This window comes from Cinclus cinclus, chromosome 1 (assembly GCF_963662255.1).
Source record: "Cinclus cinclus chromosome 1, bCinCin1.1, whole genome shotgun sequence".
NCBI classification, from domain to species: Eukaryota; Metazoa; Chordata; class Aves; order Passeriformes; family Cinclidae; genus Cinclus; species Cinclus cinclus.
This window is the reverse complement of record NC_085046.1, coordinates 149,826,292-149,843,426: the sequence shown is the minus strand read 5'-3', so window position 1 is coordinate 149,843,426 and position 17,135 is coordinate 149,826,292. Positions and strand designations below refer to the sequence as shown.

Genomic DNA, 17,135 nt, shown 5'->3' with positions numbered 1-17,135 from the left:
AGAGAATGGGTTGGGTTGGAAGGGACCTTAAGGATCATCTCATTCCACCCCCCTGCCATGGGACACTATCCATTAGACCAGCTTCTTCCAAGCCCCATCCAACCTTGGAACACTTCCAGGGATGGGGCAACCACAACTTCTCTGGGTGTGCCAGGGTATCCCCACCCTCACAGGGAAGGATTTCTTCCTAATATTTCATCTTAATCTCACCTCTTTTAGTTTAAAACCATTCCCTTTGTCTTTTTACTACCTACCCATGTAAAAGTCCTTCTCCCTCATTTTTATAAAGTACTGAAAGTCTGTGATGACGTGTCCCCAGGTGTTCTCTCTGCCTCAGGACTAGGGCCTGGGATGGCTGCAAGGAAAGATCACAAGGACACAGGACAGTTCAAGGGGACCCCAGGAGTCCCCTTCTAAGCTAAATTGTCCAGTGACCCTCCTTTGCAGCCTCACCATGCAATAACCACAGTGCAAACCAAAACCACACTGACCTCCTGCCTCTGGAACACACACACACCTCAGGCAGTGTTTTCATTTACAGTCCCAGGAGCACAGTGAGAAGTGCTCCCTCCTTCCAGCCTCCTTTGGTGGGAGCAGCTCAGGACCTCCTGAGCCAGCTCTAGGCCACTGATCCAAGGCTTGGGTCCTCGTGCTCTCCCAGCCCATCACCTCATGAAGTACCAGATGGTATTTCCCTTCCCTAATGCTACACAGTCATTGAATTCTTCAGGTAGGAAAGGATTTTTAAAATCACCAACCCAGCACTGCCAAGTCCATGAGGGATCATGGAATAGCACATGTAGTGTAAGAAAACACCTCCACAGGAAGAATGAAGGCCTGGGACACACCATCAAGTGCTGCTGGTTGAAGAAATGTTGGATCATGGCTCCGGGAAGGGGAAACTGGGATAAGAGCCTCCAGGCTGCCCCACAGGTCTGCAGTCATTCCAGATTTTTCAGAACATCCACATTATTTCAGCCAGGCCAAGATAAATCATTACATCTGAAGATGTATTGGGCTATGATGGCTTTGGATTAAGGCTCTGGAGAGCAGCAGTCCTGGAGTCCATTTTCCCAAGATTTAGACTTCATGTAGTCCTACCTATAATCTTAAAATGTAAAAGGTGATGGAGCAGAGTCAGGGAGATAAGGATGCAATTTTTTTTTTTTTAAAGATTCCAGCCACTCGAGGATAAGCACCAAGGCAGTGAATAATTTGTTGCTCAATTAATTTTTTGTCACATTTTATGAGTGATATCCTCAAACCCCTGTGCACTGAGCTGAGCTCCTGCTCAGAGTCTGTCTGGTCATGCAGGAGGTGACAGGGAAATCCAAGTGAGTTTGAGTCTTCCAGTACCTGATGGGGGACAAATAAAAATAAATAGAGGTGCTTCTTACAAGGGCACTGAGGGATTGGACAAGGAGTATGGCTTTAGGATGAAGAAGGGTAGATTTAGATTAAATATTGGGAAGAAATTCTTCCCTGGGGGGGGGGTGGGGGGGTGGGGGGAAGGCCCTGGAATAGAATTCCCAGAGAAGCTGTGGCTGCCTCATCCCTGGAAGTGTCCAAGGCAGGTTGGATGGGTCTTGGAGTAACCTGGGACAGTAGAAGGTGTCCTTGCCCATGGCAGGGGATTCATATGAGATGATTTTTAAGATCCCTTCCAACCCATGCCATTCTGGAATTCTCTTGATTGGTTTTGCAGAGATGTGGGCAGGATGGCATCAGAATTACCATGGCCTCACTGGAAACTTGAACCCCACACCCCTGTCCTGTACCAGAAAAACTGCCAGACCTCTGTTAAATCTCAGCTCTTCACATGCTACAATACTGGGAAGGAGGCATCAGGCTGTGGGTTTGAGAAACCTAAATACAAACAAGCTGCACTGCATAGACAAGACGAGTCCTTGTGCCTTGCAAATGTACTTTATTGGGACATGTATTTTTAGAGGTATGGAGAGGATGCAAAGCTGAAATTTGGGTAAATTCAGCCCCTCTTCCAGAATAGAGAGCCCAGGTGGCAGCTGTGGGGCCAGGAGAGGTTCCCCAGCCCCCAGGAGTGATGCAAAGCACACATGGGGTGCAGGTAGGGGCGCTTTTAAAAAGCAGACAGGGCTGGAGTTTCCACCTCTTTTATTAGAAATAAGACACATTCATTTTGTGCTCTGAAAACTGTACAGGAAAAAAAAAAAAAAAAGGTGTTGACAAACATGGAGAGGGAGGGGGTGGAAGGCATGGAAGGAGGGCAGGACATGAGAAAACAGGATTAACCAGAGGAGCTGAGCAGAGAAAGTTGAATATCAACAGTTTTTAAACAAACATTTATCTCTGTAATTACATAACATTGTTAATGTCCTGCAAAGGTGGCTGCAGTGAACTAGTGAGTGGGGAAGGTTGGAGTGAGGAGGGCAGGCTCAGGTGGGCAGGGGAAGGAAAAAATAAAACAAAAGATAAAAGAATTAAAACACAGTAGAAAGATAGCTGTATGCTAAAATTCATAATGTGTAATTATAATAATTACAATATCATACAACCCAGCATTTGAGGGAGGCCTTTGTGCTTTCCTGTTTCATGAATAAGGTAAAACTGAACAATAATATCACAGTTTTATGAGCAACCACTTCCCCTATTTTTAACTATTTGGATTCATTTAAGTTTTTCTTTCCATCATTCATATCCTATGGTTACTGGCAAGGTAAATGCCACTGTCCTTGGAGATCACCCAGGTGGCACAAAGGGGAGTCAAAGCAGAGATCTGTCACATCAGGCAACATCTCCCCATGGGGGAAGCACAGCTGGGGGCAGTGATTGCTTTGCATCTTGTACCCATTGGTTGTTCTCCCCTAAAAATGTGATGTTTGGTATTTTTTAATTAAAAGGAGATCCAAGTACAGTAATAACTCAGACCCTGTTCAAGCTTTGCAGCTGTCTGGCACAATATGGCCACTCACAACCAGAGGTTTGTCTCCATCCACCTCCAAAACTGGGAGAGTTGGTCCAAACATGAGACAGACAGTGCTGGGAATAACAAAAATAATAATAATAATAATAAAAAATAAAGTCTGTGTGTAATGTAACTGTTCTATTATTTTAATGATAAAAATATTGCACAACACTTTTTGGGGTGAAATGTAGACACCTTTTGTTTTTAATAACCTTGAGAAATGTTTAATGAAAAAAATTAGTTTTTTTTTTTTTCGTAGTGAAATGAAAAGTCTGCATTTTATGAGGGGGAACATCTTTCTCTCCTGATCAGCTCCACTTCTTCCTTCTTGTCGGACCATGAACCTGCTGCTGGCTCTGGGCAGTGGGGAGGGTGGACAAGAGCCAGCGAGGGGAAAATAACCAAAACCCAAACTGAATAAAGCAAAACAAAACATTGCAAGCCAGTGGTGAAGGGGCTGTGTATTCCCACCATCCCAAACTTTCCACGGAGCAACTTGCCTTCCACCTTCAGCAGGTGGCATCATCACCCCATGGCTGTGCAGTCCTACGGCACAGAAAGGCATTCGAAATGACAAGAGCCAAAGAAAAGAAAGGTCTTGGGTTTCAAGTTCTCTTTTTATTGAAGAAAAGAAAAGAAGAAGGAAAAAAATAGATTATTTTGTTTTTTTTTTTTTCTGTCTGTTTGTTTCCAAGTGGACGTTATTCATGTTGTCAGTTTGTCTCAATGTCCTAAGGCAATGTCTCTGTTTACCAATATCTCCAGGTACAGCGGCAGATCTGTCTTTCCTTTTTCTCTCTCTGCCTTCCAGGGAGGGGCAGCTTGGAATAAATTTGAGTCCGAAAGCAAGGACAAATAACAGAACCAAAAAAAAAAAAAAAAAAAAAAAAAAAGGAAAAAAAGGGAAAATAAAAAGGATGAGGCCAAGAGGACCTTCGCAAGGCCCATGCTGAGTTTATCTATTTAACAGTCAACGACATGACCTACATTCTTTTTGTTGGTCTTGTTGTCTACCACCTTCCACCCTCTCCCTGGCGATGGGGCGAGCAGGGTTTGGAGATTTGGAGCTGGTCCTTTCCTCCACTGGGGAGGGATGAGAGGAGGAAGCCCCACCTCTCCTTTCCTCTCCTCTCCACCTGAGCCATGGGTGATGCCACCACGTCCCCATCCACACCAATTCCAGGTCGTGGCGTGGCACCCACGAGTGGCAATGTCCTTGTGGCCACTTCTTGGCGCGTCCCATCTCCTTCCTTCTTGGATGAGCTGGTGAGGGAGAGGTTGGGGAGTGAGGGTCTGCCCCTGCCAGGCCACATCCCAGCAAGGCTCCTGCAGGTGTCCCCTGTCGGTGTCCCCAAACAACCTCGACCTTCTGGGCCCTCTGTGGTGGCTGCTGGGTGTCCTTCCACACTTCCCTGCGGCAGAGCAGGAGGGCTCCTGGTGTGCAGCAGCGACCCGAGAGCATCTTGGCAGGGCTTGTCCCCTGGAGCCCCTTCCCACCCTCCTCCTCTTCCTCTTCCTCTTTCTCCTCCTCCTCGCTCTCTTCCAGGCTCACTCCTCCAGTCCTGCCTGGGAAAGCTCATGTTGTCCTGAACCTACAGCTACTATACTCTATAAAGTAATATTCCCCCTCTCTGCTGAGAACAATACAAAAGTTACTCCATCTTACCAAAGGTTTCAAAAGAAACCAAACACTTCTCTTGCTTGGTTCTGATTTAATTTAATCATTTCTTTAAAACGTGGTTTTGTTTTGTTTGTTTCGTTTGTTTTCTGGAAAAAAAAAAGGAAGTCCTTTTTCTTCCCTTTCTGCTCAGACCTCTGTCTGAAGGTCAATAATGTCTTGTCCCACCAAGGGGATGGTGGCCCCTGTTTTCTCCCACTCTACAGTTTTTAGTTCTAGGGGAGACTGTGCCACAGGTTCCATGTCCTTTTTAACCCATGATGGCGGGGACTGGACTTTCCTGATGCCTTCCCAGGGTCTCTTGTTTGGCGTCTGCTGTTTTTCTTGCTGCAGGAGGAGGAAAGTGTAAGAAAGGAGAGAAAGAAAGAAAAGAAAAGAAAAGAAAAGAAAAGAAAAGAAAAGAAAAGAAAAGAAAAGAAAAGAAAAGAAAAGAAAAGAAAAGAAAAGAAAAGAAAAGAAAAGAAAAGAAAAGAAAAGAAAAGAAAAGAAAGAAAGAAAGAAAAAGAAAGAAAGAAAGAAAGAAAAGTTAGTGCAAAATGCAAGAAATTCCATGATTTTACCTCCTCTTGTATCAATAAATCAAATTTTCTGTGCAGCTTCTCATGCAAAATAAAGTGAGGTACCAATGAAAATGACACTTGGTGTACAAACTGTCAATTTTCAAGAAGAAAATGTTATTTTTCTTTCCAGTGCCACCTCCATCACCTAATGACTGGATATTTCAGCTTTCAGCTGAAGTTTTTGCTACTGAAAAACTGACTGTGGTTTTGAGAATATCAGATACTTTTCTGCTTCCACAGATCAGGACAAGGGGTGATGGCTTTAAGATGAAGGAGGGTAGTTTTAGATGGGATATTGGGATGAAATTCTTCCCTGTGAGGGTGGGGAGGCTCTGGCATAGGTTGCTCAGAGAAGCTGTGGCTGCCTCATCCCTGGAAGTGTCCAAGGCCAGGTTGGGACAGGGTTTGGAGCACCCTGGGATAGTGGAAAGTGTCCCTGCCCATGGCAGGGGGCTGGAATTATAGGATCTTTTAAGTTCCCTTCCAACCCAACCCACTTAAGGAATCCAGATTACAACGAGGTCTTTCTGAACAACCATCGCATTTGATGCCCATTCCTTATGCAGCACAGTTATTTACAGACTCTTTAATTGCAGCAAAACCTGCTCCCTGTTCTGCCAGGGAACCAAATCTGTGCTGCTTCAGGAGCTGGAGCTCAGCTTGGAGGCTGAGAACATTTCCATCAACTCCACACCAAGTTCTGCAGGCTTTATTGACCCAGTCTCCCACTAGGACCCCACCATGGATATTGATTCAGAAAAATCTCTTCCTATATTTGTGCTGACACGCACCAAGACAAGGCTCTGGGGAGGGCTGAGGGGCTGGAAAATGGGGGTGCTCCTCAGTGGGTAGAGAAAGGAAAGGTTTTAAATGAGCTGTTCCATTCAACTTCTGCCCTCCAAACACCAGTGATGCTTTACACACTTAATTATCTCCCAATAAAAACCTCCAGCACTGGGCAAGAAAAGGCTTCCCTGGATGTGACAGAGCCATTCTGAGCCACCTGCCAAAGGAGAAGTGGGAAGGAAAGCAGCTTGTGGAGGATGAGAACAAGGAGGGAAAAGCCTGGAGAGAAAGTGGGGAGCTGGACACGCTGCCCAGGACGTGTCACAGCTCGATGCTGTCACCAAAATGAATTGACTGAGGGGAGGTGAAGCCCCGTGGAGGCTGTGGGGTCACTCCAGGATGCTGCTGAGATCGTTGTAGCTCTGTAGGACACCTCAATCCCCATCTGCTGCAGGCTCATCCAGCAGCCTCTCAGTTTGTCCTTCCCTGTTTTTGTCAGGCTGATGTTTGTCCCAGCTCCACACTGCAGTGCTGACAGGAAAGCTGCTGTGGAATTATCCCTGCAGGGGCATCGGATCACCCAAGCCAGGAATTCTCCTCATCTAAACTTGAATATAAAAATAAGATGTGCCTGAAGTTGGTCCTGCACCTCACATTTCCCAGGAGGAAAGCTCTGGGTGACAGTGTTTGGTGGTTCGGGGGTGGAGAATGTACAAACCAGGTAAACAATTAAAAGTGAAGTGAAAGCATTCTGAAATAGTTTTCATTTAAAGGGAGAAAAAAAAAGTTTTTAAGTCCTTTTAAAGATAATCATTGTTTGGTTTTTGTTTTGGATTTTTTTTGTGAATCAGGTTATGTAAAAGTATTGCTCAAAAGAATGTAAAAGACTCAATTCTCAATTTCTTGAAATCTGTGGCTGAGGTTTTCATTAGACTCTACAACACAAAGCTTTCCTTATGCTGCTGGTGTTATTCTTTATTCCATGATATAACATGACAATGATTAATCCTAATATGACAGAGAAAATGATAAAATTCATTATTTATTCCATTATCTTTTTTTAAAACTTATTTTAGAACCACTGCAACTAAAAAGTGGAACCTATTTAACTCTCATGTGTGTGTTAATGAGACAAGCTGGAAATTTCCTGAGGGGAAATTTCCATCTACAGTGTTTTTTGGAGACCACCAGTCTGCCTGAAAAGATACAGCAGGAAGGAACATAGAGGAACAAATACAAATAGAGCAAAAACCGGGATGAAATTAAGTTTCCCAAAAGGTGAAGAAAAACAACCTTGAACAAGACAGATTTTTTTCCAATGGAAATTATTTTTTTTCTCCCACCACTGCTGTAATGCCACAAGTTTTCAGAGCTGCTGATGTCCACAGCTGTATTAGAGGGCATCACAAGTGATCTTATTCATGAAGTTCATGAATAATTTGATTTTTCCCCTCAAACACGAGCCCTTTTTTGATGGCATTATTTATGGCCACCTTCAGCACCAGGTTCTGTTTGCAGCCAATGCCTGTTTTAACAGTCTCTCTCCATCTGCCACACTCCTGACCTTCAGCCTCTCCTTCATGCTGCGAGGATGCTCCCAGATCTGATCATGCACCCTGAACGTGACCAGCAAACCTCAGAGCCCTCCCTGTCATGGGCTAGTGAGCAAGAGGAGATGCAAATCCAGGGAGGGAACAGAAATTCAGGGCAGGAAAAAAAAATATTAAAATTATGTATTCACATCTACAGCAGTGACCTCTGATCAGCCCTGTCACTTGGGAACACCAGCAAAGGGTGACAATAATTACTCAAACCCCAGGCATTAAATGCTGTGAGCTGTTGAGAAGAGAAAAATTAAGAAAGGAAGAGGGAATGAAACAGGAAGTATTATTATGGCAGTGCACAGCTCCATTCTGCACCTGCATCTTGAATATTCTGGGCACTCGGTTGGCTTCCTGAGAAAAGAATAAAGGGAAAATGATAAATGTGGCTGGTTTCCAGCTATGGATAAAGTTATAGAGAATGTCCTGTGGGAGGAAAGATTACAAACTCCCACCTCCAGGCCTTAAAAGATGGTTGGATCTAAAAGAGGTCTGGGAAGCTCTGAGAGACTTGTGGATGATAGGAATGGACCACTGATAGTGGGGACTGGGACAATCTCCTCCAACAAAGGAACTCCAGAGCACCAAGGAGTGAACTCTGGGAGCTGGGCTACCCCACAGTGCCCAGCCAACCTCCAGGCCATCCTTCCACAGCTCTCTCTATCCATCCTGAAAACTTCCAAACTCAGAAATGTGCATGGAAGCACTCACAAACCCAGCATCCATTCGGTGCTATCCAGTGAAGTGACAGCACTCTGCATCAAGGGGTCTCTGAGCACAAATTCCTGGAGTTTTGGGATCTTTTTGAAGATGCACCACCACAGGCTGGTCCTTTCAATTTTCCCAAGCTCCTTTTTACTCTGCCATGGAGAGGAGGCAGAAACTGCCCTTGGGTAGAATTCCTACCCACAGGTAGAATTCCTTTGTCCTTATCAGTATGATATCTGCCTGTGACTGTGGTGGGCTTAGTGACTCCAAAGCTGTTTATTCACAGTTAGAAGATGAAAAAGAGTTCTGGAAAATGAGGAAATGAAGAAGGGAGACTTTCTGTTAGTTCTCCATTTCTCAGGAAAGGATGAGACTTCTCTGGTGATGCTCTGAGGGAAGTGCTGGCTCAGGGCTGGCTGCAGGAGGACTCGGTCTGGGATCTCTGAGCAGGTTAATCAGACTGGCAGAGCTCCGGGAAGGATGCTGGGAGACAAAAGACAATCTCCTCTTGGCACAGGGCACCCTGGGAATTGGTAGCAGGCTCCTGGGAACGGCTCCCCTCTTCTTTCCCTCCATACGGAAAAGCGTTTTTATGGGGTCTTGGCCACTTGAGCAGCACAGAGAAACAGGCACTGGGCTCATGCTCCAACCCTGGCATTTCCCTCCAGCTCCACTGTGGGGTCTTAGCAATCCTTGCAGACAGGAGGAAAAACTGAGCTATGCATAGAAAAGAAAGAAAAGATCTGGAGAGAGGGATGTGTAATCTGGCTGGAAAAGGCTGGCCCGGGGCCTGGTGACTCTGAGACAGCCAGGACTGGCCCCAGACAGGGGCTGAAAGCACCAGAAGCTTCTCTCCCAGGGACAGAGCCATCGCTCTGGCCTGACACAGCCCAGCAGCTTATGGGAAGCAGGTAAATGTTTATCAGTCCCTGCCTGGTGCCAGGATTGTGGGGAAAAAAAAAAAAAAAAGGGTGGGAAAGGAGGGAGCAGCCACACTCAGAGCTGGGGTAAAACCAGCTCCAGACTGCAGGTGTTCATCATCCTGGTGGCATTGGGAGTCTCCTTCATTCAGCCCTGACTTTCATTTTAGTTGCAAATTTTTAAGGTGGAGGGAGAGGATTTGTGATAAAAGGTGTTTAGGATGCAGTGCCAGCAAACCCCCCAAATCTCTGATGAAGACAGAGGCAGAGTGCATTGAGATAATCCACACATCCTTCTGCTAAAGCTGCTCCTGGCAGACTGCAAAGTCACCTGTGCTGGACTCGTGGGTGTGGAAAGGTGATGGTGGGTCCCTACCTTGGGTCTTCAGATGATTATAAAATCACAGAATGGTTTGGGTTGGATGGGACCTTAAAAATTACCTCATTCCAGCCCCCTGCCATGGGCAGGGACACCTTCCACTATCCCAGGTTGCTCCAAGCCCTGTCCAGTGTGGCTTTGGACACTTGTAGGGACCCAGGGGCAGCCACAGCTTCTCTGGCAAACCTGTGAGGGTTTTGCCTCCCCACCCTTACAGGGAAGAATTTCTTCCCAATGTCCAATCTATCCCTGCCCTCTGGCAGTGGGAAGCCATTTCCTGTGCCCTGTCCCTCCATCCCTTGTCCCAAGTCCCTCTCAAGCCCTCCTGGAGCCCCTTTAGGCACTGGAAGGGGCTCTGAGGTCTCCCTGGAGCCTTCTCTTGTCCAGGCTGGACATTTCCAATTTTCACAACCTTTCCTCACAGCAGGGCTGCTCCATCCCTCTGATCATCTGGGTGCTCCATATTGTTCCTGTGCTGGGAACCCAGAACTGGATAAAAGGTTCCAGCTGGGGTCTGACCAGAGCAGATTTGAGGGGCGGAATCCCCTCCCTGGCCCTCCACACTTTCCTGTACTGCCTCCAGGAGTCCAGGATGGCTTCATCCCGAGCTCCTGTATCCCAGGGCAACTCTTTTCCTTCTGAGCAGCATCCCTGCAGGACATGAACACAGCCCAAGAGTCTGCTCTGAAGCACAGCTTTGATTCCCCACTTCAACCAAAACCCTTGAACCGCTCAGGCTGCTCCTGCTGCACCTCCCTGTGTTTGTTTTGTAGGGTTTTTATTTGTTTTTCTGTGAGTTTTCTTTTTTTTTTTTTTTTTTTTTTTTTTACACCCAGTTTTGATGGTTAACCTGAATAACCCCAGGAGCAATTCAGGGCTTTCTGCTGAGCGCTCAGTGACAACTCCCCTGGAACCAGCTACTCCCATGCTGCTTTCCTTGCCTCTGGTGTCAACTTAAAAGATATTTCATGACCCAAATGGTCTCTCCCCATGACACTGATGACTGTAGGACCATGATGAAGTTATTCAGAGCGTAGAACAGGGAATTTGAAAGACAAATGTGGCTCACGCTCATCTAATACATACTCAGATCAATGTCGATGAAAAGTGATTAGAAAATGGGAAAGCTGTCTTGTTTCTTTAGACAATGATAAATTTTCTTTTCTTCTCAGAAACAAGTAGCTGCAGTTCTTTTATTTTATGCTACTGAACTACAAAGATTATGCTTTTTCTTTTTTTTCTTTTCATTTAGGAGAAAAGCGGAATAAAAGGAAGTGGCTGGCTTTGTTCAGAATTTCATTACATTAAATTGAAAAAAAAAGTAGAAATAATTTGTAGTTTTAACTTGGAAATCAGTTAGGAAAATTGAAACACCCAGCATTTGCTGGGCTATAAAAATTTTTCTTCTGCTTTTGATTCCCTGAAGTTCATCCATTATAAAGGGGTTGCTGTGAGACAAATTCTAGTGAGGCCACACCTGAAGGTGAACAGGCTCTGGATCAAGGAAGTTTTTCACTGACTCCAGAAAAGCCTGAGGGCTGCACAGAACACCTGTGGTCCCACCAGCATGAGGAACAGGCTGTTTTCCAGAGAATCCCTGCTGTTAATCCAGCTGGTCCAATCCAAACCCTTTTTTAGGACGATGCTTATGGTCTGTGAAGAGCCCACCTGGAAGACTAAAATTCCCTAAAATGCTGAAAACTCTCAAAGCTGCCTCATGGGGGCAACTGGGAATCCAGGAGGGGACCACGAGCACCCAGAGCACAATTTTTTCATAAAGTCTTTTATTTAGACTCTATAAAGAATTAATCAGATTTCAGAGTATAAAAACCCGGCAGTTTCAATGCGTTGGTGGCACTGCTGGTGTTGGAGCAGAGGATACAGGGAACAGGTTTCCCTGGGACAAATTTTGTCCCCTAATTCTTGGGACAAAAGGTGCTGATTGATCTGCAGAAGGAGGTGAACATCTAATTGAGGGTGTATTTTGATACCTGGGAGCTGGCAGATGGTTTATGGCTGAATGAATTGAGATTTGACATCATTTTCATAACAGAATTTATTGTGGTAATTATCGGACTTTATGCAGAGCTCCTCCCTATAAAAGCTGCACTAATTGGTCTGTTAAAATTTGCCTTTAAGCAGTGCAGACAGGATTAAAGATGCGACCCAGAGACACCCTTCCTAAAACTAGAGCTTCCCTTGCAGAGGGACAACCAGCCAGCAGATTCTAAATTTTCCAGTTCCTGTAGCAGAGCACACCAGGAAGACATAGCCCTGCCTGGGGATGAGCTGCAATATTGATCAATATTCATAAAAACATAGAATTATAGAATCATAGAATGGATTGGGTTAAAAGGGACATTAAGATCATCTCATCCCACCCCCTGCCATGAGCAGGGACACCTCTCACTATCCCAGGTTGCTCCAAGCTCTGTCCAAGCTGGCCTTGGACAATTCCAAGCAGCGACAGCTTCTCCGGGAAACCTGTGCCAGAGCCTCACCACCCTCACAGGGAAGAATTTCTTCCCAATATCCCATCTAAAGGTGCTGTCATCTTTAGGCCTTTTGCCCTTGTGCTGTGACTCCATGCCCACTTCATGGTCCTTTTTTCTCAACACTCCATTAGGTTGCCAAAGCCAGTGCTGGTGGAATGGGCAAATCTCCAGATGCCCAAAGAGGAAAGCTAAGAAAAATCTCATTGTGAGAAAAGAAAGTGAGGAATCCAGACAGAAACACTGACCAGAAGGAAATAAGGAAAAGTTAGGCAGAAAAAAACTGTACCTTTAAAAAATGGGATTTGGAGCAGGTGCTTTTCAGGTTCAACAGAGATTTAGGACAGGATTTGAGAGTTGTGTTTTCTCCCAGAGAAGCTGTGGCTGCCCCATCCATGGACGTGTTCAAGGCCATGTTGGACAGGGCTTAGAACAACCTGGGATAGTGGAAGGTGTCCCTGCCCATGGCGGGGGGATGGGATGAGATGATCTTTAACATTCCTTCCAACCCAAACCATTCTGTGATCTTGTGAATTGTAAACTGAGTCCAGATCCTGCTTGTGAGCTGCAGAACAGGAGCCAAAGCAAAAGCCATTCCAGCTGCAGGGAGGTGAATGTCACAATGTGACAGGGAACTCTCTAGCATGGAGAAAATCCAAGAAATTTGCAGAGCTCTGTCCAGCACTGACCTCAGCACAAGCAGAGAGCTGCTGTTTAAAATGAATGCCAAGCAAGATGCTGGCAGGAAAAGAGGGATGTGGATGTGATTCCAGCTTCTCTAATGGAGCTGGATCAAAGGATTCCTGCTGAGGGGGAAGGCTGGAGCGTCACTTCCAGTGCCATCAAATCATAGGAGAAGCAAAACCTTGGCTTTTTTAAAAGCCTACAAAACCCTTTCAGTGTCCAGCTCAAACCCTGGAATTTCTTTAGCAATTAACTTCTAGGGAGCAGCAGCGTTGGAGATGGTAAACCCTGAGAACACAGATCTGCACAGGAAAAATATGTTCTGTGTAGTACAAAGCAGCTTGAAAACAACCACTACCCTGCTTTAATGTGGAGAACTCTCAGCTACAAGAATTCAGACCTGGGTAACTCTGTGTATTTAGGAGGAAACAGGGGAAGAAATTGCATGGTGGAGCCTGCAGTCTGCCAGGCAAAGGTCAGGCTTTGAAAGGGAGAAACAAACTTGCAGCAAGGTTTTCCAACAATGGGATTTTTTCTTTTTTTTGGCAATTGAGGCAGTAAAGGAGGAGTCAAAGTGGTGGCAGTGATTAGGAAGGAAGAACTCTGCTATCTGAGTCAGACCCAAGGTAACACTCAAATATACATCCAAAATCTCCCTTACATAAAGAGAGATTTATAATCCATGTGGAGCTACTCACTGCTTATTGCAGCCTTAAAAATGAGGGTCTGGTGCATCCCAGACACCAAGAGAGCTTTAAATTTTCATCAGGATGCCTGGTGGGGGTGGCTGGGCATTTTAATGCAAATCCTGCTGTGGTTGTCTCCAAGTTTTTGGTTCTTTTGATGCTTCCTGGTTGCAAATAAGCTGTCAGGGGGATAAATATTCCACACACACAGAGCTCATTCAGTTTTCCGCTCAGGGGTTACACCAGCTTTCAGTTTGGTCTGGGATTAAATGGAAGGGGAATGGTGTGAAACCTCCACAGGTTTGGGAGGAGGGTGAGCACAGCAAGCCAGCTGCTTCTGAGGTGCTGTTTTCAGATTCTTCCATCTCTTCAGGTGGACAGAGAAAATCTGTCCCAAATTCCAGCAAAACTGGAGCAAAGAATTCCTGCCTACAACCCCAAAACTTCCTTCTGAGTTAGGAAAAAAATCACCTCTACCTTCCTCACCTCACCTGAAGACTTCAAGGGAGAAAAAATTTACCACAGAATATCCAGAGTGGGATACCTGCCAGGATCATGATGAGGTCATACAGAGAACCAGCAGTGCATTAGAAACCTGACTTTTCAACTTTGCAATCATCAGACCTCCCTGGATGTCATCTCGCTCCTATCTTAATTCCCTAGTATGGAAAAATTAACTTTGGGAATTAATGTTTACATCCCTGATCAGTCCATACAGCCACAAATCACAGAATCCCAGAATGGTTTGAGTTGGAAAGAATCTTAAAGATCATTTCATTCCAACCCCTGCCATGGGCAGGGACACCTTCCACTATTCCAGGCTGCTCCAAGCCCTGCCCGACCTGGCCCTGGACACTTCCCGGGATGAGACATCCAAAGCTCTGCTGGGCAACGTGTGTCAGGGCCTCACAGGGAATAACTTTTTCCCAATATCCCATCTATATGTCCCTCCTTCAGCTTAAAGCCATTTTGAGTGTGACCATGTTTTTCTGCTGCGGGGATGAGGTGGCCAAGGTTTGAACACCACCTGAGTGTGTGGTCCTGTGTGCTTTGAACATGGATCCAGCTGGAAAATGTTATTTTAATCAGAATAGTTGAGGGTGCTTCCAAAGGGAGCATTTTAGAGTTGAGGAACAGACAAACTGCGCGTCACATGGAATAAATTTTATGTAATAAACTGGAAAAGAAAATATGGAAAAATCCATGTTTATTCCCCAAGGAAGGGCAATTCTTTATTACTGAACTCGGAGGCTCAACTTAGTTCACCATTACGAATGTGCTTTGGTTTCCAGCAAAAAAACTGCAGGGAAACTATTACTGTGGCCAGTGCCACATCCCTGGGAATGCCTGGAACATGAGCAAGATTCAGACCTGACTGGCATTCCAGGAATTATCCTGCTTCCTGTAATTCTCTGCCATACCAGCTCCACTCATTAGGAAGCTGATGGCAGTGGGGACACCCCAATCCCAGATGGATGTGGATCAGGACTCCTCAGCCACAGGTTGATGGCAAAGCAGAATTCAACCCCGAACCCGTCTCCAGTTAAAATTCCCTACAACTCCCTGGAAGGAAGTTGTATCCGAGTGGGGGTCAATCCCTCTTCCCAAGGGATTAGACAAAAGGAAATATCCTCAAGTTGTGCCAGGGGAGGTTTAAGTTGGATATCAGGAAAAACTTCTTCACTACAAGGGTTGTCAAGAAAGATGGGATATTGAATATTGGAAGAGGTGCCCAGGGAAGTGCTGGAGTCACATCCTGGGAGGAATTTTTAGTTGTGGCACTTTGGGACACAGTTTAGTGGTTGGACTTGATAATTTCAGAGGTCCTTTTCCTTAATGATTCTGTGAGTCCCTGATTATGTTCCAGCACTGCCAGAAACTTTTCTGGGACAGTGAGCAAAGGACATAAGTGCACACAGCACCAACATTTACCCCAAGTCTCCACCTGTCAGGATATATAAAAAGGAGGAACATGTTCTTTTATAAACCTTTGTGTCTTGGCTGAAAAAAGGGGGGTCTAAAAATCATATTTTACCCTTGACGCTGGATAATATAAACGTGATGAAGCTGGATAAATAAACATGATGGTTGAATTTTCCACCCTTTCTCCTAAAGAGACTGAATATCTGTTCCTTCATCCCATTCTTCTATTGGTGGTTCCTTAAAATCTGACAATTGAAGAGTCCATGTGAAAGGAGCTTTGTGCTTAGTGTGATACGGTAAGCGCACTGCAGTACCGTGGAGATGGCATTTACATTAAAATCCCTAAAAAACTGTTCCCTAAAAATGGCCAGCACCATTCCTAGGAATCCCCACAGGATGCCTGTCCTGTGCAAACATTTAGTTCCAGTTTCATCGGCACTTTTCTGACCTTGGAGTTGAGGGAGGAGAGAGGAACAGCAAGATCAGGACAAGCATCGTATCCTGGAAAGGACTGAGGACAATGGGACACACTGCCAGGAGAGGATGGGAAAATGCCAGGCTTAAAGAGAGACTTGGGAGCTTGACTTTGTGGCTGTTTATTTAAAAAGGGAATCAGAGAGAACAGCAATGCAGGCTTGAGATGGAGCAGACCCAGGAAATATCCCTTCTGCTCTGGGATGAGGAAAGGTTTGGGGATACTCCTGGTGACCTTGGTTCATGCCCACAAAGACACAGAGCTTTCTGCTGGTTAAGGAATGTTTGGATTCATGTCATGGAAGGGGTTGGGATAGGTCCAGGATGCTCTGCAATGCAAATGAAAGCCAGACTTACACTAAGGTTTGTTTTATCACTGCCACCAGAAGAAACACTCCATCATTTTATAACCTAAACATACATAAAAGAGAAAACATTCTTTTGTTGCTCTTTTAATCCCTGTTATCTGCTCTTTGCCTTCTCAGGGTGAGCTGGAGATAAGGCCTGAGTTCCAATGGGGTCCTCAGCAGCAAATGGCAGAAAAAGGGCTGGAAAAAACCTATTTATTTGACTTTGTATTGCTTTGAATGTTTTTTAAACCAATACCCACTCCTGACTTGCCAATCCTGCTCTTCACATGTTCCCCTTCTCCTGTTACATCCAAGGGAAAATTCCCAACTTGAAAAATATTCAGTCAATATGCAAAAGCCACCTCAGAACCTCCTTCAGCAGCTCAAAGCTCTTTGAAGCTGACAGCGGCAACTTTACTTCTACATAAACACATCTCTGAAATGCTAAAACCTTCCCAGTTTATAAACCTCTCCTGAAAATAGACCACAGATTAGCTTTTACACTGGATTTAAGTATTTTTTCGGTTTACAGCTGCATCATACAGAAATAACTGAAAAAAAAAAAAATAAAAACAACAAAACCCTGAGAGGTGACACTGAGTGAGACACTGGGATTCTGGGCCAGCCAGGAGTCTTTGATCTGAACCTGTAGATCCACTGCCTCTCACTCTGTTACACTGGATAGCCCATAATGACACCTGGCCACATGCAAATAAAAGAATTTGCTGGGGTAACATCTCTGGAGCTCAGCACAGCAATGCTGTGAGGTCAGAACACAGACCTAAGGCTCTGTAGTGCTCTGATTCCCTCAAAAAAAAAAAAAAAGAAAAAACAACCCCAAATCTCTTTTTCTATCACCCCCTGAGCTCTTGCCATCAAAATAAGCCTCACCAGTGCCACACGTGCCACCTTGCAGGGGGTGCCACATCCTGGATCTGTCTTAGGATCAT

At 45.3% G+C, this 17,135-nt stretch overlaps 1 protein-coding gene across 1 annotated transcript in view; it reads right to left on the bottom strand.

The window, feature by feature from the left end:
* Positions 1–4,514: 4,514 nt before the first annotated feature.
* The window catches only part of ADGRB1 (adhesion G protein-coupled receptor B1), a 64,634-nt gene continuing 52,013 nt past the window's right edge, over positions 4,515–17,135 (bottom strand). Inside the window, exon 13 of the mRNA XM_062514999.1 lies at positions 4,515–4,949. Coding sequence (XP_062370983.1) covers positions 4,752–4,949 — 198 coding nt within the window. The 3' untranslated portion in view covers positions 4,515–4,751. The remainder of the gene's footprint in view (positions 4,950–17,135) is intronic.